The sequence below is a fragment of the Mastigoproctus giganteus genome, chromosome 3, assembly GCF_048544385.1.
Source record: "Mastigoproctus giganteus isolate SK-2022 chromosome 3, ASM4854438v1, whole genome shotgun sequence".
In the NCBI taxonomy this organism is placed as follows: domain Eukaryota; kingdom Metazoa; phylum Arthropoda; class Arachnida; order Uropygi; family Thelyphonidae; genus Mastigoproctus; species Mastigoproctus giganteus.
The window spans coordinates 146,255,162-146,280,492 of NC_143577.1; the positions used below are offsets into that span (position 1 = coordinate 146,255,162).

At 37.8% G+C, this 25,331-nt stretch overlaps 1 protein-coding gene across 3 annotated transcripts in view; it reads left to right on the forward strand.

Annotated features, from left to right (window-relative positions):
* LOC150088309 (cyclic AMP-dependent transcription factor ATF-2-like) overlaps positions 1-25,331 on the forward strand; it is a 237,356-nt gene that overhangs the window by 40,873 nt on the left and 171,152 nt on the right. For 2 of the 3 annotated variants that reach the window (XM_090370700.1, XM_090370701.1), the window contains exon 3: positions 5,042-5,088. In XM_090370700.1, coding sequence (XP_090226826.1) covers positions 5,071-5,088 — 18 coding nt within the window. In that variant the 5' untranslated portion in view covers positions 5,042-5,070. Of the gene's footprint in view, positions 1-5,041; positions 5,162-25,331 lie in introns of all 3 variants that reach the window. The other variant, XM_090370702.1, reaches the window with a different exon arrangement.

The following is a 25,331-nucleotide window of genomic DNA, read 5'->3' on the forward strand; positions in this document are numbered from 1 at the left end:
TATTCTGGCCTCGAGCTCCTCCATAGCTAAATTAGCTATAATTGCGCTAATGGGGGAGCCCATGGCTGTACCATTAACCTGCTTATACATAGTATTGTCAAACACCATAGTGGTGCTTGAGAGGCATAACTCTATTCCTTTCTCAATATCCTCCAGCTTTAGCTGCGTTCTAGTATTTAGGGTGGTGTCCCTCTGTAACGTCATGTGTGCACACCACACCCCATGCTCAATCGGAATACATGTAAATAGCGATTTCACGTCGAAAGTAAAAATTTATAGGCAGTCCAACCTATGCACTTTCTGGTTTCTTAGCCAAATTATTATCCCCACTAGTGGGACTTTCAGAATACAGTATTAAAGATAGTAAAGATTTTGTGCAGTTTATTAGAAGCCAACCCATAGAAGAGAATGAAATCATGATCTCTTTCGACGTGAAATCGCTATTTACATGTATTCCGATTGAGCATGGGGTGTGGTGTGCACACATGACGTTACAGAGGGACACCACCCTAAATACTAGAACGCAGATAAAGCTGGAGGATATTGAGAAAGGAATAGAGTTATGCCTCTCAAGCACCACTATGGTGTTTGACAATACTATGTATAAGCAGGTTAATGGTACAGCCATGGGCTCCCCCATTAGCGCAATTATAGCTAATTTAGCTATGGAGGAGCTCGAGGCCAGAATATTTAATGCTAGTATTCTCCCTATGCGCCCCTGGAAAAGGTATGTGGATGATACGTTTTCAATTATTCGGAAGGGGAGTGAAGATCAGGTGTTGAACATCTTAAATGACTTCTCCCCATTCATACAATTTACATCGGAGGTGGAAGAAGGAGGAGTTTTGCCGTTCCTAGATGTGTTGGTCTGTAGGGAAGATCGACAGCTAAAGACTAGGGTATATAGGAAGTCCATGTGTAAAGGGCAGTATTCGCATTACAGCTCAGCTCAGACCAACCATCATAGGAACAGTGTGATAAGAACTTTAGTTGATAGAGCAAAATCACATTGCAGTACCTCCGATGATAGAAAGTTAGAGTATGAACGGGTCACGACGGATCTTGCAAAATGTGGTTACCCCCAGAGGATTATAGAGAAATATGTTAAAGGAAATCAGAGGAGAGGCGAGCCTTTTACACCAATAGCCACTGCATACATTCCCTACTATCCGGGTTTGACTGATCATATAGCTAGAATACTAAGAAAGTACCAGACACGTTGTGTGCAGCTTCCAGGGCGGAGGCTGCACACAATCGTGTCTCAGGTTAAAGATGCCCGGATTGTGGGGAATGTTATGTAGGGGAAACAAAACGCCGTCTTAAAGATCGTCTGGGGGAACACACTAAGGCAATAAGAAATGCGGAATATGGCAAGTCCGCCGTGGCCGAGCATTTTTGGGAGAAGCAACACCAGATCTCCCCGGACGATGCTATCATCACCGATCGGGCGCATAAGTTCTGGGACCGTAAGTGGCTCGAGAGTTTGCGGATTTGTTCTACAATTAACATTAATAGAGATAGAGGTACGCGGATTCATCCCATCTTTGAGACCACTATCCTCAGAAGGGATGAACGGTTCCGTATGACTTCCGCTCGAGCCACTTCCGGTACCACAACGCAAGAGAACGGAACACGTGTGAATGAAAACACGTGAGGAGTACCATTAACCTGCTGATATTTAAAGATGTACTGCAGAACAAGAAAACACCGCTGAAGAAGAAGGCTGGAGCCTTTGAAAGCTACGGTTTTTATCGCTTTTAATCTAGTATATTTTAATGCATTTTATTGATTGTAATGTAGCAGATTTTAATAATTCATATGTATAGTTTATTGTAAAGTTAAATTTATTGTAAATACAGGTTATTGTAATTTATTATAAACACAGTTATCAAAAGTTCTGTTTCCTTGGTGTTTTTATTTTTATTTTTATTTCTACGCAAGGTTGGTGCAAAACACTAAAAACTACAGTGTGTTAATGGTAATGCTAATTACCATTAACATTTGTAGAGGCATTCGGTAGCTAAGGATAGAAACGGGTGCAGGTATATTTGCGTGTACACCAATGCTACGAGTTTAGTAAACAAATTTGATGAATTTGAGGTATTGCTCAAAACATCAAAGGCATCCCTTATATCTGTCACACAAATATAAGGGATGCAGAACTGGAATTTGGGGAGTACAACGTCTACAGAAAGGATAGACAGGATAGCAGGATAGGAAGGGGGGAGGGGTTATGCTACTGATAATCAAATCAGTAGTGATTTGATTATCACTACTGATTTGATTGCTGATGTTGAGAACAATCATCCAATAAATCCACAAAAGCCACTCTTTACTGTTTTTCTTTGCATCCTTTGCCAAAGATTTTTCATAATGCCTTTGCCTGCCTAACCTCCTTTGTGACTTGGTTACAGACCAGCTTATATCTTTCATAGGCTTCTGTGTCACGTGTTAATTTATATGTATCCCATGCATTTTTCTTCTCTGCCATGTGTCTCATTAATTCATCTGACATCCATTTAGGCCTAAACCTTGAACAATATTGCACAACCAATTGAACAATTGGTTGTGCAGGCAGATATGAAGTTCTCTGAGCAGTGCAGACGGGCTGCAAGAGTAGCTCATGGAGTACTGTCAATGATATACAGGAATTTTTCCAGCAGGGATAAGGAGGTGATTATTCCATTGTATAAGGCGATGGTCAGGCCACACCTAGAGTACTGTATACAGGTCTGGAGGCCTCATTTCAAGAAGGATGTAGAGCTGCTGGAACGAGTACAGAGAAGGGCAACAAGATTAGTGAATGGAACAAAGGGGTGCTCTTGCGAAGAAAGGCTTAAGTTTTGCAAATTACAGTGTCTGGAGACTAGGCACCAGCGAGGTGATCTGATAGAGGTGTATAAAGCCTTGAATGGTTTAAGCATGCTCAATGCTGATGGGATTCTTCCTCTAGCTCAGAAAAATCACCTGAGAGGACAAAAATTCAAATTGAGGAAAGACAGATGTAGGATAGACGTGCGGAAATTTGCCTTTAGCTAGCGGGTGGTTGGTTGGTGGAACAGACTGCCATCCCTTGTGGTGGAGGTTGATAGCCTAAATAAGTTTAAGGCTCAGCTGGACAGGTATTTTGAATGAACAGAGGGGTGAAGTGGAAGTGGGTTTTTTTTTTTTGGCTGATGCTGCATAAGCTTGCTTTCTTGCATCAAATGCCTCTACTAATGCTAATGCTAATGCTAATATTTCTTAGTTGGTATGTAAAGCCTAGTAGCTTCCAAGATAAGTTCTTTGAATGCTTCCCATTTTGAATTTGCTGTTGGTAACATCATCAGTTGGTCCCACTGTATAGAATTTAAATACTGTCTCAGACCATCGTAGTCGCCTTTACGAAAGCAATAACCCTTCCCTTTATCCCTGAAGGTAGTTACCTCTTAGAGTAAATCCCAATTCAGCACACTGTGATCACTGCCACCTAGTGGTTCCTTTATATGCAGATTCCTAATGTATGTAGAATCACTACTGATAATCAAATCAAGAGTATTACTCCCTCTAGTTGCCTCCCGAACATGCTGATGTAGAAAACAATCATCCAATAAATCCGCAAAAGCCTTGCTAGTGTGTGTGTGAGTGACCAACCCACAAATTCCAGTCAATATCTGGGAAATTAAAATCCTCCATTATAAGACTCTCTGATTTACTGGCCCACTCTATTTCCCTGTACAGTTTCTTATTATACTCATCAGAGTCATTAGGCCTATAGCACACTCCTACTCTCAATTTTGATCTTCCAATGCTTATGTCACACCAAACTGACTCGACACTGCACTGTCCAGCGATGTTGACTGGCTTCACGAATATGCTGATGTAGAACATGCTGATTTTGTTTCTTAATTAATAGCATAACCCCTCCTCCCTTCCTATCCTGTCTATCCTTTCTGTAGACGTTGTACTCCCCCAAATTCCAGTTCTGCATTCCTTATATCTGTGTGACACCACTTCTCTGATATCCCAACATTGTCCACCTTTGATGCTTTGAGCAATACCTCAAATTCATCAAATTTATTTACCAAACTTCTAGCATTGGTGCATCTATACATGCAAGTATACCTGCACCTGTTCCTATTCTTAGCTACCCTAACACAACCCATGTGTTTACTTGTACCGCAACGACTCCCAGCAGTCTCTGAAATATCCTGCACCTTGTTTTCCAGGCTTCTTCTCATTCCAATAGAAGCAGTGCAAGAATCACTTTCACCTCTGCCAGTGGCTACTGTTAATCTATTAGTCCTTGTATCCCCCCCCCCAAGCTAGCAGTTTTCTGACCCACCTAACACTGCCTCGATAGCATCAGCAAATATTCTTGCACCCTTTCTGTTTAAGTGTTTCCCATCCCTGTAGAAGCAGTCTCTCCTGTTAACAGGTACAGACAAGACTGAAAAAAATTCTATCCCTTGAGCCTTGCACAATTTTTCCAGAGCCGAATTGATCGACAAGGCTCTTATCATATACTCCCTCCTATCGTGTCTGGGCAGAATTGCAGACACTTTAAAATTCAACCCTAATTCACAGCTTTTTTTCAACAGTGACCTGTACTTATTAAGTAATTCCACAAGTCTCCTACTCTTAATATCATTAATGCCAACGTGTACAACTATATCACCTTTTGTACAACTATATCAATTAACAATTTGTTGGCTAGTATTGATTTCAGATTCAGAAGTTATCCCATTTTCAAATTAAAATATTTAATAAGAAAATTTTTGATTCTTGATGATTCAGTGGATTAGATTTGCTTTAGATATAAAAAATACTCTCTGTTTACAGTTTGAAATGTATTATGTGTAGTAATTTCCTTTTTTTTTTTTTCTTTTGTTTAGTAACAAATTTGTTTGGAAAACTTTTATTTGATGAATTATAACTTGTTGAAAAGAACTTTAATTTTTTTAACAAATTTATTTATTGTAAATAAATCTTTTGATGAATAAATTGTATTGTATTATTATTATTACATGGCTTCTTATAATTTGAAATTCTTTTTTGATAGGTCTCTGTACTGAAATCCTTGGGTTATAGATGATGAAGAATACACAGGTTAATCGCATCTCTTAAAATTCTTAATTAGCAATGAAAATGCTGGCTTACACGGAGAATTTTCTCATTTTAAGTGAGAAAGATATTTTCGTATATTTTTTACTTATTGAGCTTTCTTAGTATGATTACTTCGTTATTGAAATTAGTTTCCATTTAAAATTCTTTTTCAGATGTTTCCATTTAAAATTCTTTTTCAGATGTTTCCATTTAAAATTCTTTCTCAGATGTTCCCATTCTTAAAATTTTAAGCTAAATAGTAATTTTTAATACACTTTGAATGAGATTAGCTGCTATGTTGGCATCTTACTTCTGCCAAGTTGGCATCTTACCCTTTTATTTCTTAAAATTTATTGGATTTTTGATATCTTTCTTTTTCAGATTTGTAGAGAAGTTATTATTTGTACCAATATAATATAAACACATTTTAATATTCTTTTATGGAATTCTGTAAGTATATACATAACTAAAATGTGTGAAGCAAATAAAAATTTACATGTTAAGCATTTTTAAGTAACAAATCACATTGTGAACTGCTTCACAGTTTGGAAGATAGATAAATAACAATAGAATTAATTCTCTATTGGGGAAGTGTTACTTACTTGTGGTATAAGGGTAGGGCATCTTGTGAAGGAGTTCACATTGAGATGATAATTTTATATACTAATGCAAAGCACTAACTTGTACATTAAAACATTTCTCTCTTTTTTTTTTTTTTTTCTTTCTGTCCAGTAAAAAATATTATAATGGACTCTAAAGAATTTTTATATTATGAGGTACTATTTTGCAAAAAAATGAAAATAAAAAAAGAAACTGCTGGGATTTCTTTGTTATTTTTTACACTGCATTTTTAAAAATATTGTGAGTAGATAATTCTTATTATTTATTTAATTATTTATTTTTGTGTATTCCATAATACTCGAGGCACTGTAAAAATGGAATACCATGTTTATATCCAATTTTATTTTTTTTATAACAAACTTATTATTAATTCTTTATTACATTGCAATAATAAGCTGCTGGCCCTTCATGGCCAGCAGCTAGGGTTTTACATCAAAAGCTGAATTCAGGCTGGAGGGCTCACATTGAAAACTGAGTTTCTGGGCTTTTAGTGAACACTTTAAAATAATATATAAATTAAAGGTAAACAATTAATAGTGAATTATTACACTAATTAGACTACTACATAACTATAAAGTAAGATTAAATTATAGAAATTTAGAAACGGGTAACAGCCAGTAATGAACACTTTCCAGCTGAACTTCCAGCAATATCACGGTGGCATAAATCTTCTGTCCTACAATGTTAATCTTGTAGTGTACTTTTCTGTACGTTTTTTTTTTTTTTTTTTTACTTTTTTTTATAAACTGATGGAGATCTACATCTAGGTTTTGGGCAGTCTGAAGAATGCTGGTTGGAATGAAGCAGTCAGTTAGGTGGAGTCTATTATAGTTTCTGTGGAGAGAAGAGGCCCTGAGGGTTTGAAGTGGGACCTGCCATTAGCAAATAGCCCAGAAATCAGGAGAGCTGATGTAGCCTGCAGTCAGTTTTATGGTGGTAGTCAGTTTTCTTTCTTCAACTTTTGATTTTATAGTTGTGTAATTGAGGGCTGCTGTAATGGTAGTAGTGTGGATGTCATTTAGAGTTTATATTTGTGTGTATGCCACCCGATCATTTAATATTTGTCAGACTGAATATTGCTGCAGAGTGTGGATGCAGATGCTGAAGCCCAGATCTTTGAACCATACAGGATAGAGGGATGAATCATTCTATAGATGTAGATGATGGAAGTTGCAGAGTCCCAAACATGAAGTAGATGCTGCTTTGCTATCCATCTCAGTCTTCACATTTTGATATGAAGAACTTCAAGATGTCTATGGAACTGGAACTTTAGTTCAAATATCACTCCTAGATCTGTGTGGTAGACCCTCGGGATTACAGAACCATTTAGCATCACTAGAAGATGTGGTTGGTTCGCCTTCAGTGAGAAGATCATCATTGCAGATTTTGAAGGATTTATTTGCATATCAAAGTTTAACAAATATTGGGTGAAATGCAGGCATTTAAATTGATGGCCGCAGTGATTTTTTAGTGGTTAACTGTTGGGTGGACTTCTGCTAAAATTTTTATATCACCTGCATAGCACAGTATGTTTTATCTGTTGACAATGATTGGGATGAGGATGACTGTGAAGGGCAAGCCGGAAAGTATGCTGACTTTGGGACTCTAATGGTTATTTTGCGAATGAACGTGGACTTACAGACTTTAAGGTGAAGGATTCTGTTGAACAGAAGAGATCTTAAGAAAAGTAATACGTTGCCTTTGATTAGATAGTATTTCTCACAGAGGTGGAGGGGGCTGGCTAGAGATAGTGGCCATGTCAAAAGCTTCTTGAAAATTCAGATAGATAACTGCAAGCTTGAAATTTTTTTGTAACACATTTAGCGTGGTGTTTTTAGAGAAAGAAGGTTTGTTACAGTTGATCACTGCTTTAATGCATAATGTACTCGAGGAAGATTTTATAATAGCATTCGGGCTGTTAAGATTGGGAGTAAAACTTCCTCCATGAGTTTGAGTAGTGCTGAGGCTTTGGCATTTGGTCTAAAATGGTTTATTTCATATGGTGCATTGACGTTTAGAAGTGGTGTGACTCGGCATACACTCCATTGAGTAGGAAAGCAATTTTTTTTTGGAATGTCATTATAAATATTACGGACATGCATGATAAAGGGGCTGAGCATTTAAGAAAGAACTGGGGCACCTTATCTTCTCCAGAAGTTGCTGTCATTGGTAGAGAGTGATGGCATTTGAGTTATTCTCTCGAGGTATAAATGTTTATTAGGAGGAGTATGTCCGCATCATTCTCCAAATGTCAATTAAAAGAATTATTATTTGCCTTGAATCTGGTGATATGCTCAAGCCAGGCTTGTAGGGCTAAGGTAGGTTGGATTTTCCACTGTAGCCAGTGTATAAGGTGGTTTCCCTTTGTGCTGAGTACTTTAAAGGTAGTTTTTGATAGCTTAATTGGTAACTCATAATATTTTTATTACAGCTGTATATGAATATTTTTATTTAACTTTCATTATTTAGAATTCATTTATTGCCACTTGCTTTCCCAACTAGACAAATCACTTTTTTTTTTAGCTTCCTTTGAAGCTTTGATTATCTAGTCCAACTTTTCTTCACAATAGAATAATTATCCTTGACAATTTTTTTTATTCCCAGTGACCATGTAGTGCAGATAGTAATAGGAAATTATTGTGAAAATTTCATGTAATTGTTGAGTGTTTTTTTTTTTTTTTTTTTTAATATGAAAAGGCCAAACATGAAAAGTATTACAGTTTCTAGTACCTAGTGCTATGATAATTTGAAAGTGGAAAGGACAAAAGAGATTATATATATATATATATATTAATTTTTAGACTGGTTTAGAAGAGAGCAAAAAAAGTCTTTTTTTTTTTTTTTTTTTTTTTATAAGGGGAAAGTAAAGAGTTGTTGACAAGAGAGAACACCTCTTCTCCTTTCCTGTCAGGTTTGATGCTCCTGATGTCACTAAAAAGTTAATGATATTATTTGACAAAGAAGAGCAACAAGATTAACCAGTGTTGCAAAAGGATGTTCTTTCCAAGAAAGACTTGTTCTGTAAATTAGATCCTCTGGAAACTAGGCATCTTGAAGGACACTTGAAGTATTTAAGACTTTAAATTGAATAAACTAAATACTGTTGACACACACACACACACACACACACACACACACACACACACACACACACACACACACACACACACACACACACACACACACACACACACACCAGTCAGAGTAATGATTATTGGAATTTACAAAACACACTTAGTGTTTTGTAAGTTGCTAGTTTGAATAAATTTAAAGAAAAATTGACTTATTGGAAGGGATGGGAAAATGAATTTTTTTTTTTTTTATGCTGTATAACTGCTGTATATCATCTTGCCACTTCTAATACTATATTCAGTCCATATATTCATTTCATTGCATTCAGTCGATTCATTCTTAAATTCATTATTTAAAAAAATTCACTCACCCTTTTTAAACATTAAATCATACTCTTTTTTTTTTTTTTTCTCTGTACTCTCCTTACGTTGCTCCCTTAGTGATCCAGCTTATTATTATACTCTTTATTAGTAAAATAATAAGAGGAGTTTACCTCAATATAGTACGTAGAACACTTCCGTATGATACCCTCCAGAAATTAAAACGGAAAAAATGAAAAAATCGACAACTTACCGGTACATTAGAGTAAAATATAAATAATTAAATAACACTATTCAAATCAATTTAAAACAATTAAAAATCAAATTAACGCAATTAAAAGAATCTAACGAAAATATTCAAAACGATTTTCCTTCCTGAAGCTGACAGTGATTTTCGACCGTATGTCGTGATCACAGGAATGAAAATTCCTGTGATCATTACCATAATCTTTATTACCCTTCACGGCCATAAAGCCCCTGGCTATATCGCCGTGAAGGGTAATAAAGATTATCTCTCTCTCTCTCTATTTCCATACCTTTTTATATTTTATCCTTTTCCTGGTGCACTATAACCTTGCTGTTTTTGCGCTACAAAAATCAAATCAAACCTATTTCCTTTTCATCATAATCTGATGTTGCCATATACACCAGTGCAACAATTGGAAAACAACACTGATGCTAGGAAAAAATAATGATCCCATGTATGAGTAAACTAATCCTGGTTTATTCAAAGTAACTTCCTCCCACATCTACACACTGCATATAATGATCACGCAATGGCTGGAATGACTAGTGGAAGACCATGAATAGTATACTGTACTATTCAATGTTCTCATCACAGCTCTTTGAATAGTGTCGACGTCATCAAAATAACAGCCTTTCTGTGGTGCCTTGAGCTGTAGGAACAAAAAGAAATCACACGGGACTAAGTCTGGTGAATATAGTGGTTGTGACAGTATGCACTTTTTTGCTCGCTAAAAACTCCTCAACAATGAGAGCCTTGTGGCTTGGTGCATTGTCGTGTAAGAGGAACCGACTGCCATCTTCTATGTACTGATGCTGTGCACAACGGATTCTCTGCAACAGATGTTTCAAAATGTCCAGATAGTAAGCAGCAGTAATAACATTTTGAACATTGGGCACGAACTCTTTGTACACAATTCCTCGCTATCATAGAAAGTGATGATACCTTGATTTTTTACCTTTCTTGGCTTTGGAAGAGTTTGCTGTCTTCCACTCTACACTTTGTTGCTTCATTGTGGAGCCATACTGAAATACCATGTCTTGACACCTGTAATGATTGAATTCAGAAAGTTAGGTTTGCTTCCAGTGGCCTCAATTATTTCTATATAGTGTTCAGTTTGCATCTGTTGTTGATCACCTGTTAACAAATGTTGAACAAACCACGCATAGACCTTTGCTTTCTTCAAATCCTGGGTTATTATTTGCTGAATGGTTTCCTTATTAATGCACAGATCTTCTGAAATTATTTGGAGAATTGCGCATCAGTTATTGGTAATGATTTCCAGTACCTTTTCAATCAAACCATTTTTGCTGGGTCTGGATGTTGATCGTCTTCTAGTGATTCTCTTCATTGGGACAAAATGGGTGATGAGATATGGTGTTTTTTCTCCATACTCTTGCTTTATTATTTGAAATTTTCATGGCACTTTTGCCCAATCTAACACATAACTTGATGTTTGCTCTTTGTTCCATTGTCCCTCCCCCACAACACAGACACAGGAGAGCTGTGCAGTTCAGCTCACAGTGCATTCTGAAATGGTGGCAATTTCTGCCAACCTTTATTGTCGTGCTCAGGAACAATCATTCTTTCATTTCATGTTTACTTCTAGTAGATGGTAGCACCAGCACTCGTAACACGTCTCACTTTCAAATTGCTGCACTGTGTATATACTTGAACCACCACACTATCTCTAGGTACTTTATCCTCATTATCCTATCAGTAATATATTCACCTACTGCTACACATTTCTTTACTTCTTTATTGAATACTATTGAAACACTATTTCTTCTCTTTTCTCCACCAGAATATAAAACTTTAATCTTGACTTCTAAAGTTTCCTCTCCCTTCCCATTCTCTTCCACCTTTCTCTCATACAACCTGCCATATCCATCTTCCACTCTAAATTTTTTGTTTCAATTTTTCCCCATATTATCCTCACCTTTCATGTTGCTATCCTAACTTATTTCCTGTTCCCTCTTGAGGAAGAGGGAACAGGAAATAGAGAACAGGAAGGACTCATTGCCATCCCTGCCAGATTTGACACTCCTGATATCATAAACGTTTGAATTCCCTGCCATTATATACAAGGGAAATATAAACAGATTATGTGGTATTTCATTCTTTTCCGTGCCTTGGAAAAGAGGGTGACTCCTATTACTCAGTTAGAGAAGATAAGAACTGAAGAAGAAAGTAAAAGGAACTAAATCTAAAAAGAAAAGAAAGACTTAGTTCAGTTAGGCACCTGTTTTTTGCTAGGCCCATACTCATTAAGCAGTGATCCCTGAGAAATAATCACATCTACCAGCTGTAAATTGAATTATGGTGTAGCAGATCCGTTTTTGCAGATTGGATAAAACAGAATGCCTTCTCCCACGGAGAAGCTATTTTAACAATATTTCTGGTGACCTGCAATTTAAAAAAAAAAAATTGAAGCCTTATGCTAAGCTGTGAATAAAATTATTCATGTTTCTTTCTTCTGATTTGAGCAAGACATTTATTACATTTCTACTTAGTGACATTTGATGAAGTGAATATAATTGCCCATTAGTATTGTGTTTGTTACATTTCTCTCTTGCGAGTTTCAATGAGATCACTGAAGAATTGTTTTATCAGAGCACATGCTGTGGTGTGTCCAGCCCTGATAGGAATATTGTAACAATTAGTAGACAGAGAGAGCAAGAGATTCTGAAAAAAGAAAAATAAAAGTTTTCTAGAGCAAGAAATTATTAACACTGCATTAAATCAGAGGTCCCCAAAGTGTGGGGTATGTCCCCCCCCAGGGTGCACTTAGTTTTTTGTTGGGTGGAGGGCCCTTGTCGTTTTCATGAATGAAATATGGACAAACCATCCCACTAATCCAGATACAAAGTGCTTTTTTTTTTTTTTTTATTTATTTCTTTGAATGTTGAAGTATGTATCAATTTATTAAGCTGTGTATATTCATAGCTAAATTTTAGGACAAATCTGTTTATTTTCACTTGTTCTAGAACTTTGGGAACATGTAAAATTTATGAAAAATTTTAAGGAGACTCGAGGTATAAAAGTTAAGGTTGGTTTGGGTTTTTTTTATGGAGCATAAACAACTAATATGCCAAAACGTTTGGGAACATGTGTATTAAATAGAAATAAAGAGTGAAATAGATGAGAACTGTGGAATGGGCTTTTCGGCAATAACATTAAATGGGGATTAAGTGGAGCTTCGGAGGGGGAGAGACAATAGGCTGTGTGGGAGTGCTGGCTAGCATTCTCACAGGCTGTTAAACACTACTTTTATGTACCTTAAGTAATTTTAAGAAAGGATAATGTATAGCATTCTGTATTTACAGTTCTGCTGTTATAGCAGATCACAAAATGTATTCTTGAATAAATTTACATTGAATTCGTTGAATTTACATTGAATTCACTGAATTCAAATTGAATTATTCTCGAATGAGTTTTCATGCAGAATGAGCGAGTTCAAGATTACATTTTGTTATAGAGTTTGTGATGTAATGCATACTTGTTACAATATATATTGTGATGTATGAATTTTTGCAGTACCTCATTTCTTGCTCATTTTATCGCTAGCAAAAAAACAAATAATAATAAAACAAAAAATAATAAAAAAATCTACCAGAGATTTGTAAAAGATAAAATCTATAGGTGAGTGGTGCACATAGTTTGCAATCAAATGACTTTAAATGAACTGTGAAACTTACTGTGACTCCTTAAATTAATCCTTTATTTGTTTATATGGAGCATAGCAAATGCCAGGGTCCACATTACATTGCTTGGAACTATAGAAAAATTATAATTAGGAACATTATAATAGAACATGAACTTCTGTTATTTAACAAACAGAATTTATGGTCATATTGTAAACTGTGCTTAGGTTAAACTTCAAAATGATGATCTTTAGCCTTATTGAAGAAAGAAGTCATTTGACACATTTTGCAAACTTTCAAACATACCACATGATCAGTTTTAGTGAATTGTACAGTTTATAGTTTGCTATTACCTGCCTATTATAGGATACCTCATATAGGTATGAGGTGTCCTGTAATAGGCATGGACTTTTAAATAGCCCCACAGAAAAAAAAAAAAAAGTGGTGGGGAAATAAATATAGTGATATAGTGACCACTCAGTAGAACTATGATTCCCATTTCATTTGTGTAGTAATTTTTGAATAATAGATATTTTCCTTTAATTTCAGAATAAGTAAAATCTTGATATATGGATAAATAGTTATCTGACTGATATTTTTCAATGAAAAAAAAATTGTCTAGCAGTTCCCTTCAGAGCAAATTCTGCCCAGACAACAATGCCTCAAGAGTTGGAATTTTTTTTCTGTTTGGATATTAGGGTTCTCAGTGACTAATAAATGCAATTCTGTCAGTTAAATTGTTCCTTGATTTTGAAAACTGCCTCTTCAGACAGAAGGATTTTATTTAGCAAATTTTCATTATTTTTACACCTCAGTAAAAATATTTTTGTCAATTCAACTCTCCTTTAGCTTTAGCATTACCATTAGTAGAGGCATATGATGCAAGAAGCAAGCTTATGCAGCATCAGCCAAAAAAAAAAAAAAAAAAAAACACTCCCATTTCACCCCTCCGTTCGTTCGAAATACCTGTCCAGCTGAGCCTTAAATTTATTTAGGCTATCAACCTCCACCAACCAACTACCTGTGGGCTAAAGGCAAATTTCTGCACTCTATCCTACATCTGTCTTTCCTCAGTTTGAATTTATGCCCTCTCAGGTGATTATTCTGAGCAAGAGGAAGAATCCCATCGGTATTGAGCATGCTCAAACCATTCAAGCCTTTATACACCTCTATCAGATCACCTCTATCAGATTTCGATTTAATTTCAATAAAATTTCAATTTCAGTAAAAAATTATAATCATAAACTTGTATCCCAACACAGTTATAATGCTATATATATTTTTCAGTATCGAGTATTATCTACCAGTTCCGTTTAACTTCTGTATCAAGTTATGTATTAATTAATTATGTTACGTTTGTAGTCTAAGTCGTTATATGTATTTAGTTAAAAAATACAATTTAATTGACAATGGAGTTTAACAAGATTAATAGATTTTATTGATTAATTGACAGTATTATATTATATACTATACTATACTATACTTGCTTGAATATTCTTGTTATCTTCACGAAAATTGTTCTGTAATAAATTTCTTATTAGTCTAAGAATGCATTAGAGTATTTTCTGTTCTGGCACAAGAAAATTTGTGTTCTTTGTTATTATCTGATTTGTTTCCTGATTCATAGGAGTTAGTTATTTTTCATTTGAAAACTCAATAAGCTTTAAAAACCCAAGAGAATGTTTCTTTTCATTTAGCAACTCTTAAATATCAAGATAATATTAAACACTGAGGTAATATTACAGAGGTACCAAATTTTTAGAGATCGTTGAATGAGAGTAGATGGAAATTTTTTAGCTACTCCGGCATCCTGATCTAGCATATTGACAACTGGATGTAGCCACTTTTTTAAAAAACATAACCAAAGACAACTACTTAATCAAAGAGCTAAAAGAGACTGTGAAACATGTACATAGAGAAATGCACCTAAGTGGATGATATTAATTACTGCCTTTGTAGAAAAATAAGAGAAATTTACCTCAGTATGATATGTAGAACACTTCCGTATGATACTCTCTAGAAATTGAAACGAATAAAAGATTAATGCAAAATGATTACAGTAAAAAATCAATAGAAAACAATTCAAAAATTAATTAAAATTCAAAACACAATGCAAATAGGAGCCAACATGGAACACAATATGTTTCCCTCTTTAGAACCGACAAGTTGTCGGCCAGAGTCAGAAAATGAGCATGAATCGTCGCAACCAAAGAGGTTAAAAACCATTTCCTCTGCGAATGAGTTTCCTGCATTCTTTATAATGCACTCATTATCAGAACAGCCACTTAGTAAGCTATCCCCCTTTCTAATCCAAAAACACATGGAAAGTATTGCAGGGTCTCCCAGATGGTTAAGAGACTGCAATTAGGGGACTTACTTGTAGAAACTGTCAACTGCAGGCATTTTGAAAAACTCTTACAAATGACAAATAAATTTTGCTAAAATTCCAGTGAAAATAACTCGCCGTGCAACCCTAAATACATCTAAAGGTGTTATATCTAGTTGGGACCTTTTGAATGTGACAGAGGAAGAAATTAAAGAAGAACTTCAGGAACAAAACATAACTGCCGTTAAAAGAATTATGATTAAAAGGGACAATATACTCACACCCACCAGAAATATCATTCTCATGTTTAATAGTACAAATCTACCCTCGTCAGTAAAAGCAGGATATCTACTCTGTGACATTCGTCCTTACATTCCTAATCAGTTGAGATGCTATAAATGCCAAAAGTATGGCCACTCTCGAACAGCATGCAGAGAGAACTCAGCTTGTCCCAACTGTGGACCTCCGATCACAGTCAAAGTAGATTGTTCGGCGAAAGAAATGACCTGTCTCAACTGCAAAGGTAACCATCCTGCTTACTCTAAGACACGTGAGAGGCCGAAAATGGAGAAAAAAATAGTGAAATACAAAGTTGAAAACAAAGTTAGTTATCAGGAAGCAAGAAAATTAATTACACCCAGTATGTCCTTGAGGTTGTCACAGACATTCTCTCAGATATGCCAGACAAGCTGTTCTTGCTACCTGGGAGTCTAAAACGCTGATGGAACTGATATTCGGGTGACACTCAAGTCGAAGTGGACCCAATTTCGGCGAAGTCCGGACGGTCTATGACAGCCAAATCCTCTGCTTGCACCTTCAGGATGGTGGGACTGTTAGTAATCCTGGGTATAACCTTCATGCACAAGTACATGGTGGGTGACCACCCAGGTGTGAACCAACGTAAGCAGGGGTTGAGGTGTGGCGCCCACACCACATGGAGGAACGCCGCCCCTCTATGTTACCAGGAGTACTAGGTGGTAGATGACTCTCATCAACCGGTGAAATACCACCACTTTGCTTATTGGAGGCTTGAAGTGGTGGAACCCATGTTTAGTCTCTAGAGCTAAGTTCCGGCCAACCCTTCCCTATCTCTTCCATCATGCAGTATGATTGATGATTGTTGAGGTTATGATGAATGTCGTGGCGAGATCCAATATTCCTTACATTTCGAGGGTACAGCTTTAAAATGGTGTTCGCAGGCCGGCCGCTAGTTAGTACACCGGAATGAACCTATTGGTAACTATCTAGGAAGCTTCCGGATCAGCTAGTGTATAATCTTGCTACCTCTACTCTGCCAGATAGTGACTGGAGGGAGTCCGAGTAGTGTGTATGCGGGGAGCATTGTTGAGGCCACGTTATGTCAAGGATCTGCGTATATTCTTACCACATGTACGCCATATCCAAAAATTTCATTACTTCATACAGCATGTCCCACCCACTTTTTCTTACTATTGAATACACCATGAATTGTCAAAATAATAGAGCAAGCTTATCTGCGAAAAGATCTAAACCTCCCAAGGACTTCCTAATTCATTTCACAAATATACGTGGTCTCAATTCTAATCTCAACGATGTCCATTTCCACTTGCAGTCTTCCAAACCCCATGTACTTTTTCTGACTGAATCTCAGTTATCAGTTGAATCAACTACTGCTCATCTCAGATGTCCAAATTATTTGCTGCATGATTCCTTTCGCCTCAAAGGTGGTACTTGTGCATATGTCCGTTCTGATATTCCCTGTCAGAGACTTGGCAATTTGGAATCTCCTCTCTTTGATCTTCTCTGGCTTAAAATCTCTCTACTTCATTTGTGTAAAATTCATCTGTTGTCTCTACCGTTCTCCCAACTCCACTAATCACTTGGAGCTCTTTGACTTCCTCTGTTTGCAACCTGACTTACTCCAGTCCAACTTTCCTAACAGTGAGGTAATTTTCCTTGGTGATTTTAACGTTCACAACTCCAGCTGGCTTCCATTTTCTAGTCACACCGAACCAGCAGGTCGAGATGCTGAGGTTTTGCAATTACTAATGACCTAGCACAGATTGTTCATTTACCTACAAGAATACCGGACAATCCTAATCATACAGCCAATACGCTTGATCTTTTTCTCACAAACAACCCTTCTAAGTACAAGGTTGAAGTGAGAGGTCCTTTAGGCACTTCAGATCACAACTTGGTGATTGTCTCTTCTCCAATGGAACCTTTATCTCATGGCTATTCCCAGCCTCGTGTTGTTTGGCATTACAAGAATGCAAAATGGGATGACCTGCGAGACTTCTTTTCTTCTTTTTGTTGGTCTGATTACTGTTTCAAAACTTCTGATGTCAACGTTTGCTCAGATCGTGTCAGTGAAATTATTCTTGCAGGAATGGAATCCTTTATCCCACACTCCACTTTAAAATCTCGTCCTTTATCTAAACCTTGGTTTTCCAATAAATGTGCTAAGGCTGTCCAAGAGAAGAACGTTGCATATCGTAATTGGCTTGTTTCTAATTCTTCAGTTTCATTTTCTGCCTACACCAAAGCTCGCAACAATTGTAAAGCAGTTATTAATCAGTCCAAACTAGAGTTTGAACAGGCTAAGAGTAGAAAACTTGCTTCTTGCTCTAATGATAGCCGAGCATTCTGGTCTCTTGCCAAAGCTATTGGCCGCAACTTTTGCCCATCTCTGCTCCCACCTCTGTCCAAACCAGATGGTTCTGTTGTCACTTCAGCCAAGGATAAAGCTGACCTGCTAGCATTCCATTTTTCTTCGAGCTCATGTATTAATGATCTTGGTAAAACACCTCCCACCATTCCTAACACGCTCCATTCAATGCCTCCTGTGGTCTTCCGTCAAAAGGATATCAGAAGGATTTTGATGAATCTTGATGCTAAGAAAGCTCCAGGTCCTGATGGTATTTCTCCACTTGTTCTCAAAACCTGTGCTCCTGAACTTACTCCTATTCTTTGCCGCCTTTTTTCACTTTCTTATTCCAAAGGTGTTTTTCCTTCTGCTTGGAAATTTGCTCATATCCAGCCAGTTCCTAAAAAGGGTGACAAATCCCTCCCATCCAATTATCGTCCCATTGCAATTACTTCTACTCTTTCTAAAGTAATGGAGAAATCAATTAACCGCCAACTCTTAAACTACCTAGAAACCTTCCGTCTGACCAACGATCGCCAGTATGGATTCCGTCAGTGTCGATCCACTGGTGATATTCTGGCTTATGTTACCCATTTATGGACTAATTCAATGGAAAGGTTCAGTGAAACACAAGTAGTTGCTCTTGACATCTCAAAGGCTTTTGATCGTGTTTGGCATAAAGGTCTTCTAAACAAGCTTCCATCTTATGGTTTGCTAACTGTTCTTTGTAATTGGTTATCCAGTTTTCTCTCTGATCGCTCACTGAGGGTGATGGTAGATGGCTCTCTGTCTTCTAACTTCTCCACTAATGCCGGTGTCCCCCAAGGTTCAGTTCTTTCCCCCACTCTTTTCCTCTTGTATATCAATGACCTTCTTCCATTGACTGGAAATCCTATCCATAGTTTTGCCGATGATAGCACATTGCATTCAACTTTCCATTTTGAGAAACCTTGTCCAGCTCAATCAGCTTCAAGTTCTCGAAAATCTGCTGCCAATTCCTTAAATGCCGATCTTCAGGTAATTCTCCAGTGGGGCAAAGACAACTTAGTTGATTTCAACCCTTCTAAAACTCAATCTTGTCTTATATCTCGCAAAAAGGATTCTTCTGCTCCTATGCTTATCTTTAGTGACACTCCGATTTCTAGGCAAAATGATATATCTTTTTTGGGGATTACCCTGACTTCTAATCTCTCTTGGCACAAGCACATTACAAATATTGCTTCCTCTGCATCTAAAAAACTTGGTTTTCTGTTTCGCTCTCGGCGTTACTTTTCTCCCAAACAGCTGCTCACTCTGTATAAATCGCAAATCCGCCCTGCCATGGAATATTCTTCCCACATCTGGGGTGGTGCCCCCAAAACCTCTCTCAGGCTTCTTGATTCCATTCAGAAGAGGGCAGTTAGGTTAATTAATGATTCATCTCTAACAGAGTCTCTCCACTCGCTTTCTCATAGACGCACTGTTTCTGCTGCATGCCTCTTCTACAGATACTTCCATGGGCACTGTTCTTCTGAATTGGCTTCTATAATTTCCGCTCTCTCTTTCAAAACAGTCCGAACACATGCCGCCACCAGCCAACATCTATTTACTGTCCAACTTCAAACCCACAGAACCAACTTTTCATCTTCCTCATTTATTCATTCAAATGCTGTTTTCTGGAACAACCTTCCTTCATACGTATTTCCTGAAAATTACAATCTACAGAAGTTCAAGTCCAATATCAACAAATATCTTCTTTCGTCTTCTCAACCTCCAACCCAAGCACGGTACTAAGTACTATAGGTTATAATACCTCTCGTGTTTGGGGTTCTCATAAAAAAAAAAAAAAAAATACCTAACGTACCCTTTTGTTTTCCTTTTATTTTTATGAAAACCTCAAACACGAGAAGTATTAGAACCTTTAGTACTTAGTACCATGCTTGGGTTGGAGGTTGAGAAGACGAGAGAAGGTATTTGTCGACATTAGACTTGAACTTCTGTAGACTGTAATTTTCAGGAAATACGTATGAAGGAAGGTTGTTCCAGAAAATGGCAGTTGAATGAATAAATGAGGAAGATGAAAAGTTGGTTCTGTGAGTTTGGAAAGTAAATGGATATTGGCTGGTGGTGGTACGTGTTTGAACTGTTTTCAAAGAGAGAGCGGGAATTATAGTACCAATTCAGAAGAACAGTGCCCATGGAAGTATCTGTAGAAAAGGCATGCAGCAGAAACAGTATGTCTATGAGACAGCGAATGGAGATATTCTGTTAGAGATGAGTCATCAATTAACATAATTGCACTCTCATGAATGGAATCTAGTAGCCTGAGAGAATTTTTGGGGGTGCCACTCCAGATGTGGGAACAATATTCCATGATTGGGCGAATTTGTGATTTCTACAGAGTGAACAGCTGTTTGGAAAAAAGTAACGCTGAGAGTGAAAGAGAAAACCAAGCTTTTTTGATGCAGAGCAAGAAATATTTGTAATGTGCTTGTGCCAAAAGAGATTATAAGTCAGGGTAATCCCCAAAAGAGATATATCAACTAGAAATTCGAGTGTCACCAAAGATAAGCATAGGAGCGAGATATAAGACAAGACTGAGTTTTAGAAGGATTGAAATCAGCTAAGTTGTCTTTGCCCCACTGGAATGGGGCAAAGACAATTTAGAACAGGAAAGTAAGTTCAGGAGCACAGGCTCCTTTCCTTGGTTTTGAGAACAAGTGGAGAAATACCACCAGGACCAACCTGGAGCTTTCCTAGCATCAAGATTTGTCAAAATCCTTCTGATGGAAGACCACGGGCAGCATCAAATGGAGCGTGTTGTTAATTCTGGGAGGTGTTTTACCAAGATCATTAATACATGAGTTGGAAGGAAAATGGGATGCTAGCAGGTCAGCTTTATCCTTGGCTGAAGTGGCAACAGAACCATCTGGTTTTGACAGAGGTGGGCAAAAGTTGTGGCCAATAGCTTTGGGCTGCCTCTGTATCCAGGTGGGCAGGAGCAGCAGTGCGTAGCACACGCTTCATGATTAGACCGGGTTCGAGCCCGTGACCACCAAATACGGAGGATGCGGAAAGGTCATGGAATGACCACCGCCATATCCCCGGAGAAATATGGCCTTAGTTGCTGATGCTCCTAAAAACCAAATAACAAGCCAATAGCTTTGTAAAGAGACCAGAATGCACTGCTACCATTAGAGCAAGAAGCAAGATTTCTACTCTCAGCCTGTTCAAAATCTAGTTTGGACTGATTAATAACTGCTTTACAATTGTTGCGAGCTTTGGTATCGGCAAAAAATGAAAGAATTGGAAACAAGCCAATTACGATATGCAACATTCTTCTCTTGAACAGCCTTAGCACATTTATTGGAAAACCAAGGTTTAGTTAAAGGACGAGATTTTAAAGTCGAGTGTGGGATAAAGGATTCCATTCCTGCAAGAATAATTTCACTGAACCGATCTGAGCAGACATTGACATCAGAAGTTTTGAAACAGTAATCCGACCAAGGAAAAGAAGAAAAGGAATCTCGCAGGTCATCCCATTTTACAATCTTGTAATGCCAAACAACATGAGGTTGGGAATAGCCATGAGATAAAGGTTCCAATTGAGAAAAGACAATCACGAAGTCGTGAACTGAGGTGACTAGACTAAAGGACCACTCACTTTGACGGTGTATTTAGAAGGGTTGTTTGTGAGAGAAAGATTGAGCGTGTTGGCTGTATGGTTAAGATTGTGTGGTATTCTTGTAGGTAAATGAACAATCTGTGCAAGGTCGTTAGTAATTGCAAAAGCCTCAGCATCTCGACCAGCTGGGTCGGTGTTACTAGAAAATGGAAGTCAGCTGGAGTTGTGAACATTAAAATCACTAAGGAAAATTACCTCACTGTTAGGAAAGTTGGACTGGAGAAAGTCAACTTGCAAAGAGAGAAAGTAAAATAGCTCCAAGTGAGAGACAACAAATGAAAATAGATTTTAAGCCAGAGAACATTGAAAAGAGGAGATTCCAAATTATCAAATCTCAGGAAATATCAGAATGGACATATGCACAAGTGCCACCTTTGAGGTGAAAGGAATGCAAATATTGTAAAAAATTATCAAACAATAGCCACTCAAACAATAGGATACTTACAAATTAACACACGACACAGAAGCCTATGATAGATACAAGTTGATATGCAACCAAGTTACAAAGCAGGTTAGGCAGGCGAAGGCAGATTACGAGAAATCCTTGGCAAGGGATGCAAAGAAAAACAGCAAAGAGTTCTTTACTTATGTAAACTCTAGAAGGAAGGGGATGAATCAGATTGGTCCACTTGATATTGATGGGTCAACTGTTGATGATCCTGCTCAGGTAGCTAACAAACTAAATGAATATTTTGCATCGACATTCACACATGAGGAGTTATTCAGCAAGGGGAATGCCAGAGGTGTATTCAACTCTAGCAGTAAGCTACAGAATCTTGAAATAACTGGGAGTAAAGTGGAGGAGAAACTGTTGAAGATAAACACAAGAAAGGCACCCGGGGTGGATGGGATCTATCCAGTTATATTAAAGGAGGCAGCAAAGGAAGTAAGCAAACCCTTAGCCATAATTATGAGAGCTTCCTTGGACTCAGGGGAGGTACCCATAGACTGGAAATGTGCAAATGTGACCCCAATTCACAAAGGAGGATCAAAGGCTGACACAAGTAATTATAGACCTGTGAGCTTAACTTCTGTTCCAGGAAAATTAATGGAGGCACTGATTAAAGAAGCACTGCAGGATCATTTAGACAAGACTTCAGTTATAGCTCAGACACAGCATGGTTTTGTTAAGGGGAAGTCTTGCCTGACCAACTTGATTGGATACTATGATGCAGTCACAAAAGAACTGGATGCAGGGAATAACTTTGATATTATATACTTGGATCTTAGAAAGGCTTTTGATACTGTTGCACATGGAAGACTGCTACACAAATTGGAGCAGTGTGACATTGGAGGCAAATTGCTGCTATGGATAAAGGGGTGGTTGAGGGGGAGAAGACAGAGAGTGGTAATCAATGGACACTGCTCATCGTGGACTAATGTTATTAGTGGAGTCCCTCAGGGCTCAGTGTTGGGTCCATTATTGTTTTCTGTATTTATAAATGATATTGATGATGGTATATCAAGCTTAATGTCCAAGTTTGCAGATGATACAAAGGTTGGCAGGGTTGTCAAGGACACTACTGACACTATGCTGCTGCAACAGGATCTGGAAAGGTTGAGCAGATGGGCTAAGAGGTGGCAAATGAAGTTTAACAATTGACAAATGTAAAGTACTACACATGGGAAACAGCAACCCCAGCGCAACGTATCAACTCTGTGGTACTACACTGACAGTGGTAGAGAATGAAAGGGACTTGGGGGTGATTGTGCTGGCAGATATGAAGTTCTCTGACAGTGCAGACGGGCTGCAAGAGTAGCTCATGGAGTATTGTCAATGATATACAGGAATTTTTCCAGCAGGGATAAGGAGGTGATTATTCCATTGTATAAGGCAATGGTCAGGCCACACCTAGAGTCCTGTATACAGGTCTGGAGGCCTCATTTCAAGAAGGATGTAGAGCTGCTGGAACGAGTACAGAGAAGGGCAACAAGATTACTGAATGGAACAAAGGGGTGCTCTTACGAAGAAAGGCTTAAGTTTTGCAAATTACAGTGTCTGGAGACTAGGCACCAGCGAGGTGATCTGATAGAGGTGTATAAAGCCTTGAATGGTTTAAGCATGCTCAATGCTGATGGGATTCTTCCTCTAGCTCAGAAAAATCACCTGAGAGGGCATAAATTCAAATTGAGGAAAGACAGATGTAGGATAGACGTGTGGAAATTTGCCTTTAGCCAGCGGGTGGTTGGTTGGTTGGTGGAACAGACTGCCATCCCTTGTGGTGGAGGTTGATAGCCTAAATAAGTTTAAGGCTCAGCTGGACAGGTATTTTGAACGAACAGAGGGGTGAAGTGGAAGTGGGTTTTTTTTTTTTTTTGGCTGATGCTGCATAAGCTTGCTTTCTTGCATCAAATGCCTCTACTAATGCTAATGCTAATGCACTCAAACTGATGTTACCATTCCATCTAACATATCAATCTCTGACTGGGCTCGAGCTGTCCTCTCTCAGCAATAGTTCAGTGCCCTGAAGCACTCAGACCAAGCAATTAATATGCTTCTTACGATACGAGTAAAATCTCCTACTCTGCCAGTGATTGCTACTACTTAAAATAATCCTAGTTAGACTTCAAAAAAGATCAAAAAACATTATTCAGGACAAATCAATGGATGTAGAGTACACATCCAAACAGAAAGATCCGATTCTGGAAATATTTTGCAAAAAATTTGCAATGGACAAAAGCTGTCTGCTCCTTTAGATATAGCAAATGCCTTAGGCAAAACCTTTACTCAGGTCTCAGCTGCATCAAACTACACTCTCGATTTCCAAAAAATTAAGACTGCCACCGAACAGAGACCCATCAACTTTAGAATCTCACTCTCACTTCTGTATAATCAGCCTCTTCAACATTGTGAACTTTTACAGGCCAGCATAGCAACACGAAACTGTGTCACTGGGCCAGATGGCATATATTATGTCATGCTGCAGCATCTCGATGACAGAAACTTACAACTGCTGCTACTTCTTTAACCAGATCTTCCTGGAAAATATTTATCCAGCCTCTTGGCACCATGCTACAGTTTTGGCCTTTTCTGAAACCTTGAAAAAATCCCTCCAGTCCTAATAGTTACAGGCCAATCTCTCTGTCAAGTTGCCTTTAGTTGCCTTGGTAAAATTCTTGAAAAAATGATCCACAGTCGACTCACTTGGATCATTGAAACTCAACATCTCCTGAGTAATTGTCAACATGGCTTTCACAAAAACAGGTCCTCCTTAGATTTGATGATTAAGGCTGAATCTGAAATTTGCAATGCCTTTGAGAAAAAAAAAAAAAAGGCCTTGTTATGGTCTACATCGATATAGAGAAGGCATTTGATACTACCTGATGGTATGGCATTCTCAATGATCTTCGTAATCTTGGTCTACGAGGCACCCTACCTATATTTATTAGAAACATTATCCAGAGCCACCCTTTCTAGGTTCGATACCAAAACTTCTACATTCTCGCAGGAAAAATGAGTACCACAGTGGTCGGCATTGAGTGCAACCCTATTTGCCCTTAAAATTGATTCCAATACAAAAGAACTCCCAAATACTGTGGAGGCCTATCTTAATGTGGACAATCTCTCTGTTTCTTGCCATTCTCAGAACATGAGATCTATTGAGCGGCAATTGCAGATGCCCCTCAATAAAGTAGAAAAGTGGGCTGAGTTCAATGGATATCGTCTTTCCCATCAGAAAACAGTTGCGATTCATTTTTGCAATCAACGTAAATTGCATGTATACCCTG